The 19,926-nt window shown below is 39.1% G+C and overlaps 1 protein-coding gene across 1 annotated transcript; it reads right to left on the bottom strand.

Moving 5' to 3' along the window:
* Positions 1 to 2,684: 2,684 nt before the first annotated feature.
* LOC149791025 (uncharacterized) lies at positions 2,685 to 19,772 on the bottom strand. Its single transcript, XM_089971449.1, has 6 exons — positions 19,671 to 19,772; positions 16,925 to 17,095; positions 16,290 to 16,316; positions 4,920 to 5,078; positions 3,292 to 3,318; positions 2,685 to 2,876 (listed from the first exon to the last, which is right to left on the bottom strand). Exons 1-6 carry the CDS (start codon positions 19,738 to 19,740, stop codon positions 2,857 to 2,859), a joined length of 474 nt encoding a protein of 157 aa, XP_089827575.1. The 5' UTR covers positions 19,741 to 19,772; the 3' UTR covers positions 2,685 to 2,856.
* Between the last annotated feature and the right edge of the window lie 154 nt (positions 19,773 to 19,926).

Genomic DNA, 19,926 nt, shown 5'->3' with positions numbered 1-19,926 from the left:
ATGAACAAATACATCCAGGAGATTATATTTAGCCTCGATGTGATTATTTTGCAGTATTTTTTAATCATTAAAAGTGATATGGAAGGAGATTAAAATACCAGATAAACAATACTTCTGGCGGACATGGATTTTTGTCGATAGTTCGTTGTCCAGGAAACTGAGAAATTCTTTCAGAATGCAATATATTTTATGGAAAAGTCCTGTTATGAAAACGCTAGGGATAGTGGCGTCCTACTGAGCCCATTCTAGAATTGAAATGTTAGAAATCCTCGTCCATTATAAAAATGAGAAAATGATCCGAATATAGGAAACACATAAAAAGGTAATAACGATATAGATTTAAAACATAACACATGATTTGAGTTAATTTGATTCACATTTGGATTATTCTGGACATTAGCTTGAATCGTCAATTACTTATCTTACACTAGGTCCATGTAATGAAGTTCTTATAGTGAACTTTGGTACTGTATATGGTATTGTAGTATACCTCTCTTTCTGGATAAAACCAGTTCTGCAATCGGTCAATACATTTGCAGATCTTATTAGTTTATTTTGATTGGTTTTGTTGGAACACAATTACATTGTAAAAATGTATCAGAAGTTACAGAGATTTTAACTCGCCAGGCTGTTATGTCAGATAAGCTTTTGGTATGGCTCTTTGTCCATCATGCGTCTACTTCTTTTCAAAAGAGCACAAACCATTTCAGTCATAATTTGTAGAGAATCCTGGTATGATCTCTTTTCAGCACCAACTGAACAGATATAGACTATATATCGAAAAAGGAAGTTCCATTCAGGTTGTGCTAACGATATCTGCAACATATGGTTATTTTTACTAAATATATGCAAACATTAATCAACTTCTCAAACGCTTTTAAGAAACTATAATAACATCAAAAAATTCATATTTTCAGGTTCATACGAACGGCGATGATGCGCCTTCAAAACTGGCTACTGCTATGTAAAATAATAAGCTTTTCTTAAAAAAGTGATTATTAAGTTGTGAACTACTGAACAGAATTTTGCCAAATTTGAGAGAAGCACTCCACGATGAAGGCGTTTATTCTTTAAAATTATTATGATCCACCATTATATATGACTATGTTTGTTAACAGACTCTAATAAATGTGACTTTTTGAAAGACATTTTTAGATCTATCCTTTGCTTATTTTTATCTGCATTCCACGAGTAGGCTTCACACATTAAAGGTAGAACAAACATTGACGAATTTTGTATTTGCGACAACACATAAATGAATAGTTAGAGAAGCGCATTAGTGTGAAACGAAGTGCTAAAAGGCTTTGAACTGGAGTACAGACCTTGTGAATCTCACGGAATCTTATACAATGATATTGGTGGCACAGCATTAATATTGTAAACTAGTTTTGTTTTTCTGGTCATAATGTCTCGCTTTATCTGTCTTAAACTAACCTATAGCGATGTTTATTTTAGAACACAGTTTCTGAAAAGGGGCCAGTTTGAGACAGCGCAGAATAATGTAACCATCGCTGATAAGCAACCTTTTTATTTTCAGATTCACATCAATCAAAGCAAATTATTTTTCCCAGCAACATATTTTCTCTTGCAGAGAGAAAGACCCCGTTTCCTCAGTTTGAACCATCTTTGGGATCAATTAGTTATTTATTTGATATACATCAACTATTAGCCAACCACATACAGGTTGAAAATGAAGGAGATAAATAATTGTACATGCAAAGTTCATTTTAAGTTTCAGCTATATGTTGTAGTATTCTAAAAGATCACACTACCCTCCTCTTTATATTAAGAGAAGTAGTACCTTATATGGAAGCAAATAGAATCATGATGGCTCTTAACACTATATAGTAATGTAAACTTTGTGTGGAATGACATGTTTGTAAGAAAGAAAATAGTATATTTTGTACATGTCCTTCTAAATAGTCAGCCATCGAATCATGTTGTAAAATGTAGGACATTACAGACAAATGTCCGTTATCGCTTGGATGGTCGAGTAGTGTTACCACTTGAAGGGATATATTGCACAGGACCAATTTAAGTGCATTGTCACACGTTACAGCTGCCGGCACGGGACAGGCTGGGCAGGGTTAAAATCCGCAATAAATCTCTGGAGTTCGCAGAGTTTAACCCATGAGCCACAGCGACATCTTGTATAATTGTGCAGGATGTTTTTATTCCCTCCTATTCTTCCTCTTCATACCCTATGTCAGAATCAGAACGTTGATATTGGATCTCACTTATAAAGTTGATCCAGTGAAAATTGCATTTATCAGAGATTCATATCAAATGAGAAAGTACGGTTAATTTTTTTATATTACATTTCGTACTAAATTCATTGCAGTCTTCTAACATTACCATAGTCAGTCATGATGATGTATTAAAAATACGTACTTCTTTACTATATTATCTTTAATCATAACGATCTCAGCATTGGACTGCATGAAGTTGTTCACCTAAAAATATTTTGTATCATCAGCTGGTTTTGTCACACACACGCACGCACGTGTTTTTATATCATTTTATTATTAAGGATAGCCCATAATGTTGCAGGCCGACTTTAGTATTTGAACGGAATGAATTATAAATTCCCAAGTTAAATTCATAACACTACATGCCATGTATGCATATTATCCTTTTCTATCGGTCTGAGTTTTCTAGTACACCGGTTGAAATAAAGTCATATAAACGTTCAGTTGCGTTTAATGTTTTTCGAGAATTATTTTATCCTTAGGAAAGATCTTACATGGTATACAAATACTGTGTATAAATTACTCGTTGTAGCTGTGTTTTTTAAGAGCATGGACATTCATAAGATGACTCCACCATATTGTTTATCAAGGGCCCGTCACGTGACCGTTACTTTTTCCCGACAAAGTCTGGAATGGTAAAGGAAATCATTAGAAACATTGATGTATGTAGCTATAATTTGATAATTGTAAACCAATTGTTTGAAGTAAAGCGAATATTAATGTAATATCTAAAATGTTATTTGTGGATACGCAAAGTAATAATCGAAAAAGCAATATATTGTGTTGCCTTAAATGGGTCCCGCGTATATTTTTTATAGCAATATCATAACCCCAATTGAAGGAGTAAGATAGGATTAAGAAATCAGCATTAAAGAGTAGATATATTTTATAACAATTGTCAGCTAAAGAATGAAATGAAAAATTGGTCAATGTGAGGCCATTATGTTTAAAAGAACCTGTACTTGACGGCCTTTTGAACCATTCCTAATAATATAGCTTATATATACATCTAAGTACGTGGAAATGCCCGTATTCATCTTACCTGGAGGTGTTATACCCCATGACATACCTGAAGTAGATAATAAAATAATAATAATAATAATAATAATAATAATAATGATAATAATAATAATAATAAGTATTATTATTATTATTATGAAAAATTACTAAAGTGTAGAGGATTTGAAAAAGAAAAGAACGAAGGGTATGGATGTATGTATGTATGTATGTATGTATGTATGTATCATAAAGGAACGTAAGCATAATGCAGGCTATATAATGCCGTTTAAGATTTCTCTAAATACAAAGAGTAATATAACCATTAAAAATACAAAGATAAATCATTGAAATTCTCATTTGTACGTAGGCTCCCAGGTAAAAGTGATAAGAGTTGCCGACGTTAGCGTTCTTTAAAACGGACACACAAAATTTAAAGAGACAGGTAAAAATAAAATAGATAAAATCCAAGAAATAAAAGGCGAACATCTTGTAAAATGTCCTATATTTTCTTCAGTGGTACATATTTAAACTTCTTAACTATGTCAACATCATAATATGATTCAAAGAGTAGAGGTCATTTATATAATACAATATGGCGTACTACTACTACCATTACTAATACTACTACAGTTACTACAACAAGTAATACTACTACTATTTAAACGTGTATCATTAGTTATGCCTTAAAAGTCAAACTACATTACAATTTGACTAAAACAAAATTGCGTTATTTTATTGACGAGTACGGCAACAGATTAATCGACAGAGTGTTAAACAAAAGGTGTAAGTATGTGTGTGTGTGTGATTTAGATTTTTAACGTAACTTTAATAATGTTTCAGTCATATCGCTGCGATGTCTGCAGTGTGACAGTTTATAGTGATGTCTAGCACTGGGGTATCACGCCGCAGACAGGTTGCATGTTGTCCCACCCAGTCTTATTATCCTGACACCAGGCCGACCAGTCCTAATACTCTTAATGCTGAGCGCCAAGTGAGGCAGCCGTTACTACCATTTTTGTAAGTCTTTTGTGTGACTCTGCCGAGGACCCAACCCACGAGCTCGCGCATTCGAGACGGACGCACTAACCACTAGGCCACCGGAGCAGTAAGGATAAACGTAAAGTGTTCTTTAAGGGTCATATTAACTCGACTAAATTCAATATCAATGCTGAATGCATCAGAAAAAGACAACAAAAGTCTCCTATTATTATTTACCAGAATGATAAAGCCGTCTAAACTTGTTTAAGTTAGAAGAAAATGGAGAGAGAGAGAGAGAGATTAAACTAATATGATTACATTGCTCTTTATAAACAGTCTTTCAAAAATTATATTTTAGTACGAAATGTATATCAGTAACTGATTACTAACGAACTAATTTTCAAGCAAGGGAATGCACTCTTTGCATATTATTAATAGTACACCCAACGCAAATTGTATTTATGTAGCCCTATACGTTTTGCGAACTTTGTAAATGGTTAAATGAAAGCGTATTATATACTTGTATCGCTATACACTTTGCAAGCTATCTTGCTTTTGATGTTCATAATACATTAGAAGGTTGACCAAACTTATGGAGGACTGCCGTATCGGTTATAACGTGAGTTTATACAGTCATATTTATATACGAAAACCATTTTTTGATAAATTGTAAATATAAATATGTATTTATACATCTAGGATGGTGGGTTTTCAAGCAGCATTCATAGGTACTGGTGAATTCAAAGTGTTGCCATTGACCCGTGTCGTCACAATAATATGACATGCAGTCTCGGACACGACCAGAACCGGGAGAACAGGCGGGAGTCGTTGAAGTAGTTGTAGGAATAGTTGCTGAAATAGATAGCACTTAATCAGTTTATGTAGTCTTTCCTTGAATGCATGTAATATGCTGGTGGAAATACACTTTGTATTTTGGGGAGCGAACGGACAATGTGTTTGGAATACACTTTCCTGAGATTAAAATTTTCACTTTAACGTTATAGTATAAGATTATTCTGCCCTTTTTGTCCCCATTGAGGTCATTTCACCCGTCCTCACCTCTTCCCCCATGCCTTATTTAGCCCTTAAGTGAACATTCTGTGTTGAATTTTCTACGGTTGCTTTAAGCACTCGCACGCACTCACATGACGTGAGTGGTCCTGTCATGGGGCTGAGTCTCGTCCGGATTAAATTGCCCCAAAGGAGAGTAAAAAAAGGTCGGATCAGACACCCCACTGTCATACTACTCTGTTGTGATTGTCGAACGAAATCCCGCAGCGTACTACTTCAGACAACCAAATGGCAACGATCAATATACGACTGAATGAAATTTAGTGTATACAGACATGCTTGTATTATTATATCAATATAGCTCTATACTGATTTTTATTCATATCACAATATAGTTTCTATTGCATGTCTAAGTTTGTGTACTGACAAAAGAGGAATATGTATTAGAGTTGTAAATATTTCTGTATTAAAGAAATGATGTGGTGGTTTATATAAAATTGTTGATTCGTAGCCAACTACTAACATAATATGCTGAAATAATTCATGGAAGTTTAAAATTCTGATATAAACTTTGCCATATGACTGCGGTATAAAAAAATGCGACATATAAATTGAGATCGGTATATCGTCTGAACGCATCATAAATGTTTATAAAAGAGCACAGAAGATGTTGTACGCATTTTCCAAAACAAAGACAGAGCACAATGAGAAGTTGGTGTATCTTCAAGTGACATATTTTGGGGGCAAATACTCATTTGGGGCAGATTGTTTAGGCAAATATAACTTAAAATAATCTCCAGAATATCGTGCGTGAAGGAGTAAATTCTCAAAAGAAATATAATTCTCCCACTGCATTTAAAATGAGTTATCATTGTGATAAGGTCAGTGACGAGGATATTACAGATCAGGTTAATTAAACAAAAGCTGCTGGGTCATAAATATAAGAAGGACATTTGAATGCATTTGTTTTCAGAGGATATACGAAATGTATTACACCAACGCAGAAGAAGAGAGAGGCAAGCACGTGAAACAATCTTATAAAGCTGTTGCCACAGGCGACTAAGCAAAGGCGATTGATGACATTTACCAGCCTCCAGGATATTTGATGTCATAGGATTTCAACGAACACAGTCTGGTCCTATTCGAGTTGGCGAAGTGTTCACAGCCTGTTACTCTGAGTTCCGTAATGGGTCATTTGAGCTCAGTTGGGCAAACTAGGGACTGGAATTTAACTTATTTGCGTTGACAAATGTGTTTGATGATGCCAGTGATGCCAATAACGAGCTAATGTATCCGAGAAATTCTGAACTTCGAATTACCATAAAATCGTGCAATGTACTCTGTAAAGCTGGCTATCAACATAGCCTTGAAATCGGTGTTATACCTGATGCTGAGGAAGAAATAAAATAAAGCTGCGACGGGTCAAGTGAAATATAAGTAGTAATGTGGAGCACACTAGGGACACTGGGACTTACCATAACAAACATGGTCCCGGCACTCTGGGGACAATGGGAATTTAGCATGGGGAATACAGGAGCGGCACTTTGGGGACAATGGGAATTTAACATGGATGGTCTGTCTAAGGACAATTGGAATGAAACACGGAATTTAACAGGTGTGGGTCTATAGAGGGACAAAAAGTATTTGGTCTGTCTAAGGATAATGGGAAAAATACATTACAGACAAGAGACAATAGACAATAGACAACAGACAAAAGGCAAACACTGATACAACAGTTTTTAAAGAATTTGAGGGAGGCAAAAAAGTCATTTCTTTTCGAGGCTTATGAGAAGCCCTGAAAGGGGTCCTTGGGTTTATGTTAACATCATTCCGTTAACACAGAGGGCAATGTATAGGTCTTCTTCCTTTCCTCAAACTTTGTCTGACTTCTGGTCCGTAAATCAAAACTCTCTTTAACCAGCCTTGTCTCTACACGTAAATTCTTCCTCTCCAAACGCTTGTAGCCGTCAACCTGACAATGGTTCACGATCATCTGACATACATAGGTAAGTCCGTACGAAGCAGCATTGACGATACGAGAGTAGAGGATTCTACGTTGGTCCACATGTTTGTGACGACAACAGGTGAAGGAATGCAGCGAACTGCGGTTATTTATAGGGGACGAGAGGAACGAAACGGATTTAGTTAGTTGACCAATCGAAACACGCGTTACAAAATTCAGTCACCACACGTTGTCATTCGTCCAATTAGAAGAGGGCAGTCTGTGACGTCACATTCCCTATATAGAGGCGCTAGCGTCTGTGCGCAGTCAGTCCATGCAACACCGTTTTCAATCATGACGGAAACTAAGAAGACGATGAATTGGGGTGCACCGGTCATGGAAACGAGAAGCGATGAAATAGCAGCAACTACCCAAGTTAACACGGACCTACTTCCAGAAGAGGCTAATTTAAATTTGGGATTTTGTGGATTTTCTTGCCTCGCAAGAATTTGTTCCGGTACCAGTACCGTTGCCAGTACCTTTTCCTTCTTTACCACTCGCTGACCGTTTCAAACAGGGACAGAAAGAGGAATTTGTGAAATGTATACATCAGCAAAAGGACACAGAGCAAGCTTTTCTTCTTCAACAACAACGAGAAGAAGAGGTAAGAAGGAAACGACAGGAAGAAGTAACAGCGACGAAACAAGGTAGTGAAAGTCAAACGGTCACGGTACTCTTAGACATTTTAGCAGAGTTAAGGAGTCTGAAACAAATGTATCTGACTGCTTTATTACGACCGAAGAGAATAAGACCTTCCCGATCTAAACATCACAACCCTGTGACTACGCCTGCCGTATCACCCCCAGTGATTTCTACCCAATCCTCATCGACAGGATGCAAACCAGAAGTTGGCTTTGGCCGTGGCAATGGCTTAAGGCAGTTAAAGTTGATTTAAACAAACAAATATCCAAAGGCCGTTTCAGGGCCACCCACTTCTCTCGAAAGGAGATAGTATTTCAATTGCCAAATCAATTAACACTCAAAAAAATCCCTTTTTAACCCTCATGTACTTGTGAATGTATGCATGAGTGCAGGTTCTTATTCTAAAAATCAAAACTAAGAGCTACTTACGTGTTATGCCTGGTCTATTGTGATCCAAATTTTATAATTCACATCACATCTTCACAAGCTTCTGCTGAGTCTATCTTCACTCTCTCTGTTTTTTAACTTGCTTCACTGTCGCATTTATTTCCTTCACTTCTTTTCTTCTCATGTTTCTCTTTCAGCACGTGTCTGGGTTCTTCCTTGGGGGAGGGTACCTCTTCTTCTTGTCTATAACTCCTCTTTTCATCTTCTTGTTCTTGTTGCTTTTTAGGGCAATCTGAAGACCAATGTCCTTTTTCCTGACAATGATAACAGGTATCTTGACTTTTGTCTCTTCTAGCCCCTGTTTTGCTTTGTTGATGGTCTGGAGACTCTGAGGACAATGCCCTTTCTTCTTACATGTATAGCAAGTATCTCGACTTTTATCTCCAAAGGAGGGTGCGTAGTCCATCTGCTTGTCTGAATAACATTTTCTGATGACCCTTGGCAAAACTTTGATCAAATGTTCGATCTGTGTAGGCTCTTCAGTTGTTCTGCTCGATTTGAGAGTGAAATGAATAGTGAAAGGCAAGACACACATCCTTTATATATACGCTGGTCTGTCGTGGATATAAAGTGATCCATGGTGTTTAACATGTAGTCATTTGACTTTTTGCAGTCAAGATGAAACGATCGCATCAATCGTGAAGAAAGGAGAAGAAAGTAACGTGATGTATCGCCCTGTACAATAGCTGAAGTCTTGGCACCAATTCATGCCAGTATTTTTGAAGATGACATGAGTGAACCAGAATCCAGACCCAGAGAGTCTTCACCTAACCAAAGTTCAGCAGTAAACCCTGAAAAGTACTATAACTTTTGAGAGACAGAAAAGCGTTCCTCTAGAAAATTTAGAACCACGGCTTACACTTACAGGGTGAAGTTTAAAGATTTCAAATACGAGGTACCGTTGGATAACGCAGAAGGTTTCATCACCGAGGTGTGGGATTCTTTGTTATCCACACTGAAGCGAGAATGTCAAGCCGAAGAAAACGATCGCTTAAGACTATCCATACATCACGACAGCCTTTAATCCCGTGTTTGGATCGAATTTAGCAGTCCCGCAGAACTGACACCTTACAAATTCATCGATAAGATTCAATAAATGCGACTATCCAATGACTAATTTCACATCACCAATGGAAAAGCGACACTGTCCATCACCCAAGGAACTGGACGGAAAAAGGTATTATTGGTGGACGACCTTCGTAACACCAAAACAAGCATCGTCCAAATTAACAAACCTCCAGACCACATGTGTTTAGCCAGGGCTATCGTGGTGGAAAGAACTTATGCCGACAAAAACGACACGGTAGAATGGAAAAGACATTGGGAAAACGTTCGAAAATCGAACCGAACCAAACAACAAAGTGAAGCAGAACTTCTGTTACAACAAGCCAGCCTGTCCAAAGACAACCTGTGGCATTCCTGAAAGGCAAAATTTGCTCGATGTCCTAGCTCCACGCTACACCTTGAAAGTGTACCCTCAAGAAGTACGCGGACCTCTGTTGTTTCGAGGCAAAGATCTTTAAGATGTAAAATACATTCATGTCTATCATCACGATGAACATTTCGATGACATTACCAGTTTCACCGCATTCCAGGGATACAAGTATTACTGTGAGAAATGTGAATATGGCTAAAACAATCGAGAGCAACACAAGCATTGTGGTTCGAAATGCTCAGGATGTTTGGCCTTTCAACCCTGTCTGGACAAAGGACAATAACGAGTGCATTGCCTTGTTTGTCTGCGCACTTTTGTCAGCCTGCCTGTTACCAGCAACATTTGAAGACACAAGGTTCACAGCAGAAAATATCTTGTCAACTGCTGAGATTGTGCCCCACTTGTGGACAAGGCATATGTACCAATAATGACAAGGCACACGTACGTTCAGGTAAGAAACAAAGGTCACATTTTTCACCAAATCGTGGACTTGGAACATCAATGTAGCATTCAAAAATACCTACCCAACAAGAGGAGGAAGACGACCACAAGAAGAAAGGGAATTTCATCTTTTTCGATTTCGAATGCACACAAGAGACTGTCATTCACATTCCAAATGTATGTGTGGCTCATTGAGCGTGCGAGAAGTGCATCCAAGAACCTAACTTTAGTCATTGCCGTCGCTTCAGCAAGATTCATGGAGGACGTGAAAAAATATTTCGGGGACCGAACATGGTAGCCGAATTCGCCCAATGGATATTAGACCCCATCGACGAGACGTGGAGCCAAGAGGATATCGAACGTTATGGAGATTGTCATCGACGTACCACGGTCATGGCCCACAATATCTCCGGATACGATGTGCAGTTTCTTCTCAGATACTATACGTAACAAGGTACCGAACGTCCTAAAGAGACTTTGAACGGAGCCAAAATCATTTCCATGCAAGTGGGTCAAGTGCAGTTTAAAGATTCGATGAACTACTTAGCTATGCCATTGAGTCGAATGTCTAAAACGTTTGGAATGACTAAAAGCTGCTTTTCACACTGTTTCAATACCGAAGCCAATCACATGCTGTTCTACACAGTTGCCTGAATCTAAAGACTACGACCCCGACAACACGCGTACCGAACAACGAGAAGCTTTCTACGCTTGATACCAGGCCCGTGCCTCTGACCATTTCGACTTTCAGGAAGAAATGTTAAAGTATTGTCGTTCCGACGTGAACATTTAACGGCGTTGCTGTGGTAGATTTCGAGAAATGTTCATAGAACACGGAGTGGTCGATCCTTTGAAAGAAGCCTGCACCATTGCCAAAGCGTGTTTCTTAGTGTACCGCCAATGATTCATGCCTGAAAACACCCTGACTGTCATCAGTCCTCAAACGACCAACTTTGCCAAACGTCAATACTCGGTCGCCCTACGCTGGTTACATTACTTGTGCAACAAGGAAGACAACTGGATTCAGCACGCCCGCAACGGAGGGGGCGAATAGACCATCGAAATGTATTCGGTAGATAGCTGAGACTTAGAAAACCCCAAGATCGTGTACGAGTTTAACGGTTGCTTATTTCCCGTATGTCCCGTCTGTTACCCTGAACGTGACACTAAAAATCATTTTTTCAACGAAATATGGAAGACTTGTACCAGGTCACTTGTCAGCGACGTTTGAAGTTAGAACAGCAAGGATACCAAGTGGTGGAAATGTGGGAACACGAACAAGATCACCGTTTCAAAACCGATCCCGAGTTGAAACGCATTGTAGAAAGTTACAAGTTGATGGACCCACTGAACCTGAGGGATAGTTTGTACGGAGGAAGGAAAAATGCCACCTGTTTGCTGTACCACGCTGATGAAGAGAAAGGAGAAGAAATCAAATACTTGGACGTGTGTTCGCTGTATCCTTACGTGTGCAAATAGTGTCGCCTTCCTCAGGGCACCCGCAATTGATAACGGAACACATCGACCTGGACCAGACTTGACAATAAGAAGGCTTAATCAAGTGCAAAGTTTTGCCTCCCACCGACTTGTACCATCCTGTTACCTCACCATTGCCAAGGCAAACTCATGTTTCCTTTGTGCCGAACATATGCCGAAACGCGTAACCAAGACCAGCATTGTCATCAAACCCATGAAGAACACGCCTTGACGGGAAAGTGGGTCAGCGTGGAATTGTTTAAAGCTCTGGACATGGGACACCAACTGGAAGAAGTGTACGCAATTTACCACTTTCTCAAGATACAACACTACCACAAGGGTGACCCAACCCCAACTCAGAAAGACCTTTTCGCCGACTACGTGGATGCCTTTTTGAAACTGAATTAAGAAGTCAGCGGCTATCCTTCCTGGTGTCACACTCCCAAAGAGGAAAAGGCATTCGAAGAGAAATACTGGGAGCAGGAAGGCATCACTTTAGACCACATCGAGAAAAACGAAGGCATGCGATCGTTTGCCAAAGTGATGTTAAATTGCTTGTAGGGAAAAATGGCACAACGACCTTGTTTACCTAAGACGGAGTATTGGACAGAACCTTTCCGTTACTTCCATAAGATTCACGACACAACCAAAAACATGAAACACGTGGACGTCGTTTACGACGATCTAATCTTAGTAAATTACAAAGAAGATCACGACTTTGTACAAGCCGACGAATTTGGAAATGCCATCATTCCGGCTTATGTGACAGGCCATCCGCTTAAAATTGTACGAAGTTTTAGAACTGTTAGGGGATCGCGTCCTGTACTTTGACACGGACAGTTGCATCTACATCGATCGCCCGGGTCAGCAACACCCTGACATCGAAGGAGACCGTTTAGGATCCTGGATTGTAAAGTAAAAGGATTGAGTCTCAATTATCGTACCAGTCGAGTGGTGAACGTTGGGTTATTGAAAGAAGCCTTGCAATCTGGAGAGGATGGAAACTTTAAGGTGACCAGTCACCAACCGAGCAAGATTGTACTTTTACCCACTCACCAAAGCGTCAGTCGACCCTTGGAAAAAGTATATCAAATCGTGTACCAGTAGCGAGGCTTCCCAATCACTTCACTTTGCCATACGGTCACATCGATATTGGTCAGCATCTAAAAAGGGACAACATCCAAGACTAATAGTTCAATGTGAGTACCAAGACCAAGTAAACAATATGAATTCTTTCAGAGAAGCACAAAAGAAGTTCAGAGGTTTGTTATGGACATTATGTATTTTAGTTTTTCCTGGTTTATTTTTGAAACATCAATAAACGGGTCCTGAAAAAGTAAATAAACTCGTTTCTTGTCTGTTTTCGTGTCACAAATGACATTCCTGACACTATGGCTAACTGTCTCTGCTACCTCTTCATCCACCTTCAAAGTCATCGACGAATAATTAGATCGTGCCAGTTGCGAGGCTTTGTATCTTCGCCATCCCTTTAACATGCTCATTGCTGGACCTAGCGGTTCAGGCAAAACCGAATTTGTCAAACGTTTGCTCGAACATAAACATCATTTGATCGATCGTCGACCTCAACGAATCGTGTGGTGTTACAAAGAGTGGCAATCGGCGTACAGCCTCTTGCGAGAAAGTCAAGGCGATTCCACCGTGTTTGTGGAAGGCATTCCTAACGAAGACGACCGAATCGTGTCTGACCACCGTCAAACACATCTGGTCGTTTTCGACGACATGTTAGGAGAAGACGAAGAAGAAATTAAACTTTGGTTTACGCGCAAAGGGCATCATTGTAATACCCGTGTCATTTACATCACTTAAAATTTGTGTTAACAAAATAAAGCCCACGGTACCATAAGTCTCAATGCTCATTACGTGGTCTTGTTTAAAAGCCCTAGAGATAAATCACAAGTGCAAGTATTCGCCAAACAGTTAGGAATGCCTTGGCTAACTGAGGCGTACGACGATGCCACTCAAACTCAACACCCCTGTTTACTCGTCGAATTCAAACCCACTACTCCCGATTATTTGCGATTTCGTACCCATTTGTTTCACCACTGGTGTCAAGACGGAGGGCATGTCCTGTACATGTCTCCGTCCTCGACTTAACCAAAAAAATCTATAAGACACTTTTCGTCTGTCTCATACAGTGTTAACATGACATCTCTTCAGTCTCATCTTCCCGTCAAATTGATGCATGCCTTGTATGGCATCTGTCGCGAAAAAAAAATCCACAAATACGTGCTCGTGTCTTAGAAGCCAGTCTCAAAGAAGTCTTGCGATGGTTAACGGTGACAGCACGTCAATTGCTACAAGGCATCATTCAGATTCCGCATCAAACCAAATGCTTTTTTGATAGAAACAAAGTAGCCTTGACACAACTGGCCGATCCCCGTATCGACAATCAAACCAAAAAGTAAATCATTTTGAAACCTGGAGGAAGAGGTACTCTAGGAGGTGTCATCATTCGCTCTCTCTTAAGATGGGATGGTAATGCCCCAAAGTTCTCCCCAAGAAAACAAAACACTCCTAAAAGAACCAAACGAAGGCCGAAGAAGAAAAAGATCAACGGTGTCAAGACCAGGTCACAACCCCAGAAAAAGAAAAGCCCACAGAAAAAGAAACAGAGGAGTCCCCAGATAAAGAAAAGCCCACAGAAAACAGCTTCTATCCACAAGAGAGGCACTTCGGCCATAACGCATTCTTACATTCGCAAACCAGGACCTGCAACGACGGTCACCGTGTCTCTGGTCGCCTCAGGTTCATCCACTTCTCCGTTGATGACACCATGGAAACCCGTGTCCCCAAGAACTTATCCAATGGTTACACCATCCTCCTATTTAGCAACAGTGGCAGCTATTCACAAAGTACCTGATCCCAAATCAAAGTCCAATAGAGATCGGGCATGTTACAGAGCTTACTGGATTAGTCCAAGCAAGAATTGACTCGATTTAGTCCGTTGCGGACCCCTCCACGAAGCGCGATACCTGTCATCAAGTTGATACGACGTAAACACAATCAGTGGCAACGCGTTCCGGTATACAAAAGGTCTCACACAAAGCATAGGTATCATTTTTTTGCTCCTGAAGACCAAATGATGTCATCTCCCAGAAAACATCCTTCTTCTAAACCCAAAGGAAAGAAAAGGAAAGCACTGCCTCCTCATTTAGTCGAAAACGGGGACATGTTATCTGTCCTGTCCAAAGTGTCTCCACTCATGCGAAAAGAACGCATTCAAACGTCCTCCAAATATGTCATTGATACCGCGCGCGAATGTTGTTTGAACGTTTGAAAGGCACGATCCCTTTGTCGAAACACCACAAAAAATGCTTAGCCAAACATCGTCACGTTCTTCGCCAAATGGTTCAAAAGAAAATACCCATTCGTCAAAAGAAGATGTTGGTCCAGCGTGGAGTTATTTTGCCTCTAGTGTTAGGACCTTTGCTGAAAGGAGTATTGGCAACCATGCTATGAGAAGTAGTGGGAGTAAGATAAAAAGGACCTCTGGAGTCCCAAGATCTCAGACGTGACCCTTGACCTGGAATGGAAGGACGAAACCAAGCCTTAGTGCCTTACAAACGATGGATGGAATACCATCGTTGGCAAGAACAGCAGACCCCGCATTTGCCTCCTAATGCCAATGTGACCGAGATGTCCCAGTTACAACACGAATTTCAGTTGTTGATGGATCACCACGATTTGTCAGAAACAGAAACATCGCAAAAGTACGGTCAACTCATGCAACGACTGCGACTCTTTCACCAGAAATCTTTAGACGAAACAGCTCTTCCCACTCTGAAAGATTTTAAGACCTTGATGAAAGGTCCACCCCCCCACACACACACACACACCACCACTACCACCACCACTACTACCATCCCCAGGGGTCACGAGAGACACACCCCCACAAAAGTGTGAGGAAGAAGAGATACGAGAAGTTTTTCAAACACTGTCAGCAGCTCCCATTTTTAGCAAGATTGCAGCGTCCTTATTGACCCCTTCCCTCAACGAGAAGAAATGAAAGCTTGGGTCAAAAAGGTGATGTCATTTAGGTGTCGTATTAAAATTAGCTAATGATCTTCCTACATGAAAATGAATAAAATGAAACCTACTCGTGTGGGAGGGCGTGGATGGCTTTTTTAGTATGATCGATAGTGAGGCTGAACCCTTCGTTTGCGGGTATACTGGGGGTCTAACAGAATATTAAAATGCATCATTTTCGTTCTTTCTAACAATACGATAGAATCTTCCTTCGAATTAATACATTTATATAAATGTTTAGAGTTAGTAACCACTACATTAGGACGTAATTAAAGGATAGAAACATGGTATGACGTTATGAAGTATGTGGTGGGATGACATAACGGAAACTTTCAAAGGTCGTAATTAGTGTAATTATCCATGTACCTTCCGAAAATATGTCAGAACTCCAAGATATACTTTAAATCCTTAATCTTTAATACCACTTTAAACATCATCGTTCTTCTGTGATAGGAGATATAAGAAAACACTGCTGATGGTGCTGTCATGTCCAATGTCTAACCTAAACTGAACACCTTTGTATTTTGTTGTAAGAAGTTAATTATAAGTGTATTTCGCCTACCTGTAGATGTGAAACCCATTGCTTGGCCTGAAAGAAAACGCAAAGAGAAGATTATGGAAAGGAAAATATAAATGGCAACAACAAAAAATATTTATTTCACATGTGGTTAGAGCGTCCAACTCGGATGCGGGATTTCATGGGTTTGGTCCCCGGTCGATTCATACCAAAGGTTTACAAAACTTGCACTAACGGCTGCCTCGCTTGGCTCTCAGCATTAAGAGGTTAGCGTTAGGACTTGTCGACCTGGTGTCAGGATAACTTGACTGGGTGTTACATCATGCTACATGTCTGCGGCATGATGTCCCAGTGCTAGACATCACTATAAACTGTCATACTGCAGACATCGTAGCAGTATGAATGAGAAATTGTTAAAGCTCCGTTTAAAATCCAAGCCACACACACACACAAACACACACACTTATTTGAAATTATGGTACTAATGCACGTGCTGGTACAAAACAAAACCGATCCTGTATCAAGCAACCCATTTAATAATTCATAGGAGGAATACAGTAAATAAAGTTTTATCTAGAAAAATGTATTATTTGGGGTTTAAGCAATACAACATACTATGTAATGGAGAATGAAAACCGGATATGAATTAATAACAGTAATATGCCAGGATTTGTACGTACACTTTGGGTGAAAGGTTTGTAAGCAGCAATCCTTTGTAGCTGTGAATTCACCGACCTGCCACTGTCTATCCTGACAATAGAATATCCTACAGTCTTGTGCCTTCATCGTGCCAGAATCACAAAGAGGACTCGACGATGTTGTGGGTGGTGATTCCGTGGTAGATATAAACTCTGAAATATATTTTCTACAAAGTATATTTACCGTTTCACAAATATATATGTATACACATGAGTTTTCTTCTACGCTTCATTTTTGCAATTCATTATTTCTCAAATATATTCCTATTTAAGTAAACAAGTGCGAGAAAGAGCAACCTGGGCGCAGTAATAAGAAATGTCAAACTGTACGAGCTTAGCTTTTTGACAAGTGCGATAATGAGAAGTTATTTTTTTTAATAGTTTGTTTATTCATAAACATCCCGAAAGTTACCATTATATTTTCGATTCATAAATATTAGACGGTTGCAATGATCTTTAGCTATCTATGCAACACATAAAATCATACATCGCCCTGGGAATGTTAGGATGGACATCATCGCAGTCCGACATTGATAGACGAAAATCGACGTTTTTATACAAATTGTGTTTGATGCCTAATAACGTACATACCAAACGTGTGTTTCACGTTGCGTTATTTCACTTCATTTTGAGCGGATGCATGTCACGCTGCGGGTTAATTTCAAATTTATATTACACGTTAAAGAAGTTTAACTAACTCCAGTAACTAACATTATTTGCGGCGTTTCGAAATTCCAGATAAACAAAATTGGAAAGAAATTGTAAGGTCACAAATTGCTGGTCTTGAAAAAAGCATTTGGATAGTTCGTGTGTCTAATCAATCAGATTCTGATAGATTCTCTTCGACACACGAATACTTACGACCTGCCTCAGTGTGGCAATCAGCTAAAACCAGACATCACACTAAGGTATTTACATATGCAGCTAAACTATGGGCTGCCGTTTCTCAAATACAGCTCGATACGAGTATTAGATGTGGCAATGTTTATAAAGACTTGATACTTCATTGTTGTGTTGCTTGCACTTATATGTCGAATTTCAGAAACTCTTGCTGGGATTTCCTTACTGATAAATTTCCAATGAGCCTGTACATTACGTTTTTTAATGCAGAAGATGAGCTGCAACTACAATATTTTCTAGGTAAAAGGTTACCATCAGGTGTAATCAACAAAGAAAACTCCAAGATATTCGTTCTATATGCAGCATACTTTTGTCATGCAGTGTGCAGCTATTTTCTGCAAATATGGTACTGAAACTTGTAACTTATGCAGTTGACGAACACTTTGTTGATTGATATACTGTAGGAATTTGCATTATAATATTCAATTTTATGTACTTATTGATTGGTTGTATTCAGATTATTTATTGTTATATCATGCAATCTTCTATGGAAGAAAATAAAGATGATGATGATGATGGTGGTGGTGACGATGATGATGACTATGCTGGTGTGGTTGTATAAATTATGGACGGGGAGTTGGGCCATCTGGCAGCGGGTATTAATATCGATAACAATTTTGGTCCACTACTCTAGGAATATATACGTCAAAGTGTGTTACAAATCCCTCGTATGAACGGGCATATGAATTTAAGGGTCAAAGAGATATTGTCATTTGGAATTACACTGTTGTGCTACAACCAACTCGAGGCCAGCTTGGAATTATTGCAAATGTACGGGAAAACCTGCTAGCATTATCTATAGCAACAGCTGCAAATCCTCTTCGGGATTGTTTCGTATCGTTAAAAGATGTATTCACCCCATATACGATCACAACTGAATATTTTAAACAAACATTGACTCAAATAACAAAGGAAAGACCTCGACTATTATTTAGCAAGGACTTGTTCGGGTAACAATTAGTGGACAAAGACGATCGTTAAATGTCAAAGATTCTGGCTTATTCGATGTGTTTTTATATGTAAGGCGTGTCTAAACACCAGAACGCACAATCGCCCGAGATTTAAGTATCCCTTAGGCAGAGGGTTGTTTTATACTGCATGAATATTGTGCCAGTAAAATAGATTACTCAGTTAGAAGTGCGCCTCTTTACCAGAAACCATCCACAATTGCTGATTTGTGAGAGGGTTATATAATTAGTTTTATATCAGTTCTACTTGAGCATATGATAATAATGTTTGACGAGTAACATGTTGCTTTAATTTTAAAATACTGTTTAATTGATTGGATTTGTCAATGAGTAAAATTATTGGCACTTTACATATCAATCCTTCCATGGTTATCTCTTTGACGGTCACACAAATCACCTCCATGCGATTTGATTCTCTATAATGAGGGCATACTGAATAAAATCAGATATGGTTCATATTTAAGGCGGTGACAAAAGTATCGCATATATTCCCTCAATGGAAAAGACAGAGGGAACATGTGAATTGATTCACAACAGCATAACTCAGTATGAAAAGTTCTAATAACTCACGGGCACATTTATAGAAGAAAATGAACAACCTTTCATGCACACTCAAAACGGAATCAACAACCCGCCAAGCTCAGTTGCACTTCTTTACAAAATTCCTCCCCATGTACATGCACTGTGAATTCATGTATTATTGACACCAATTTCAGCGTAAATAACAAAAGAAAAATATGCAGACAGATTATTGATACATCTTCAATCGAAATTTGCCCTTGGACAATTATTCGACGCTATTAAGTGCTAACACATAGGCTTGTTTACTTAATTCAATAAATCACATTAATTATACATACCAGACAAACACAGCTGTGCCAAACAATTGATAAAAACCAGCCTTACTAGTAGATTAGCCATGACAAACATGGAAACAACTGCGATGTTTCCTTCAGGCTTGATGTTATATTGACAAGATAAGGCATGCTTAATATATGAAATTATGCTTAGACTAATGTTCTCACGAACCAACTTGTAGTGGACAAGGCCGGAATATAACCATCACTGAATAAACAATTTCCTTCAAACTTCCTCTTATGATCAAAAGGACGCATT

Source organism: Sinohyriopsis cumingii, chromosome 10 (genome assembly GCF_028554795.1).
Source record: "Sinohyriopsis cumingii isolate HCF-2022 chromosome 10, ASM2855479v2, whole genome shotgun sequence".
Taxonomy (NCBI): Eukaryota; Metazoa; Mollusca; class Bivalvia; order Unionida; family Unionidae; genus Sinohyriopsis; species Sinohyriopsis cumingii.
Note: the sequence above shows the minus strand (reverse complement) of the source record. Positions and strands in the feature narration are given on the sequence as shown.

Excerpts from the sequence above, each read along its gene's own strand:
- LOC149791025 (XM_089971449.1), bottom strand. The coding sequence starts at position 19,740 with ATGTTTGTCATGGCTAATCTACTAGTAAGGCTGGTTTTTATCAATTGT. Across the intron at positions 16,317-16,924 it reads ACAAACCTTTCACCCAAAGT|GCCAAGCAATGGGTTTCACA; the intron begins GTACGTACAAAT and ends GTTTTCTTTCAG. Across the intron at positions 2,877-3,291 it reads ATGGGGTATAACACCTCCAG|ACTTTGTCGGGAAAAAGTAA; the intron begins GTAAGATGAATA and ends TTACCATTCCAG.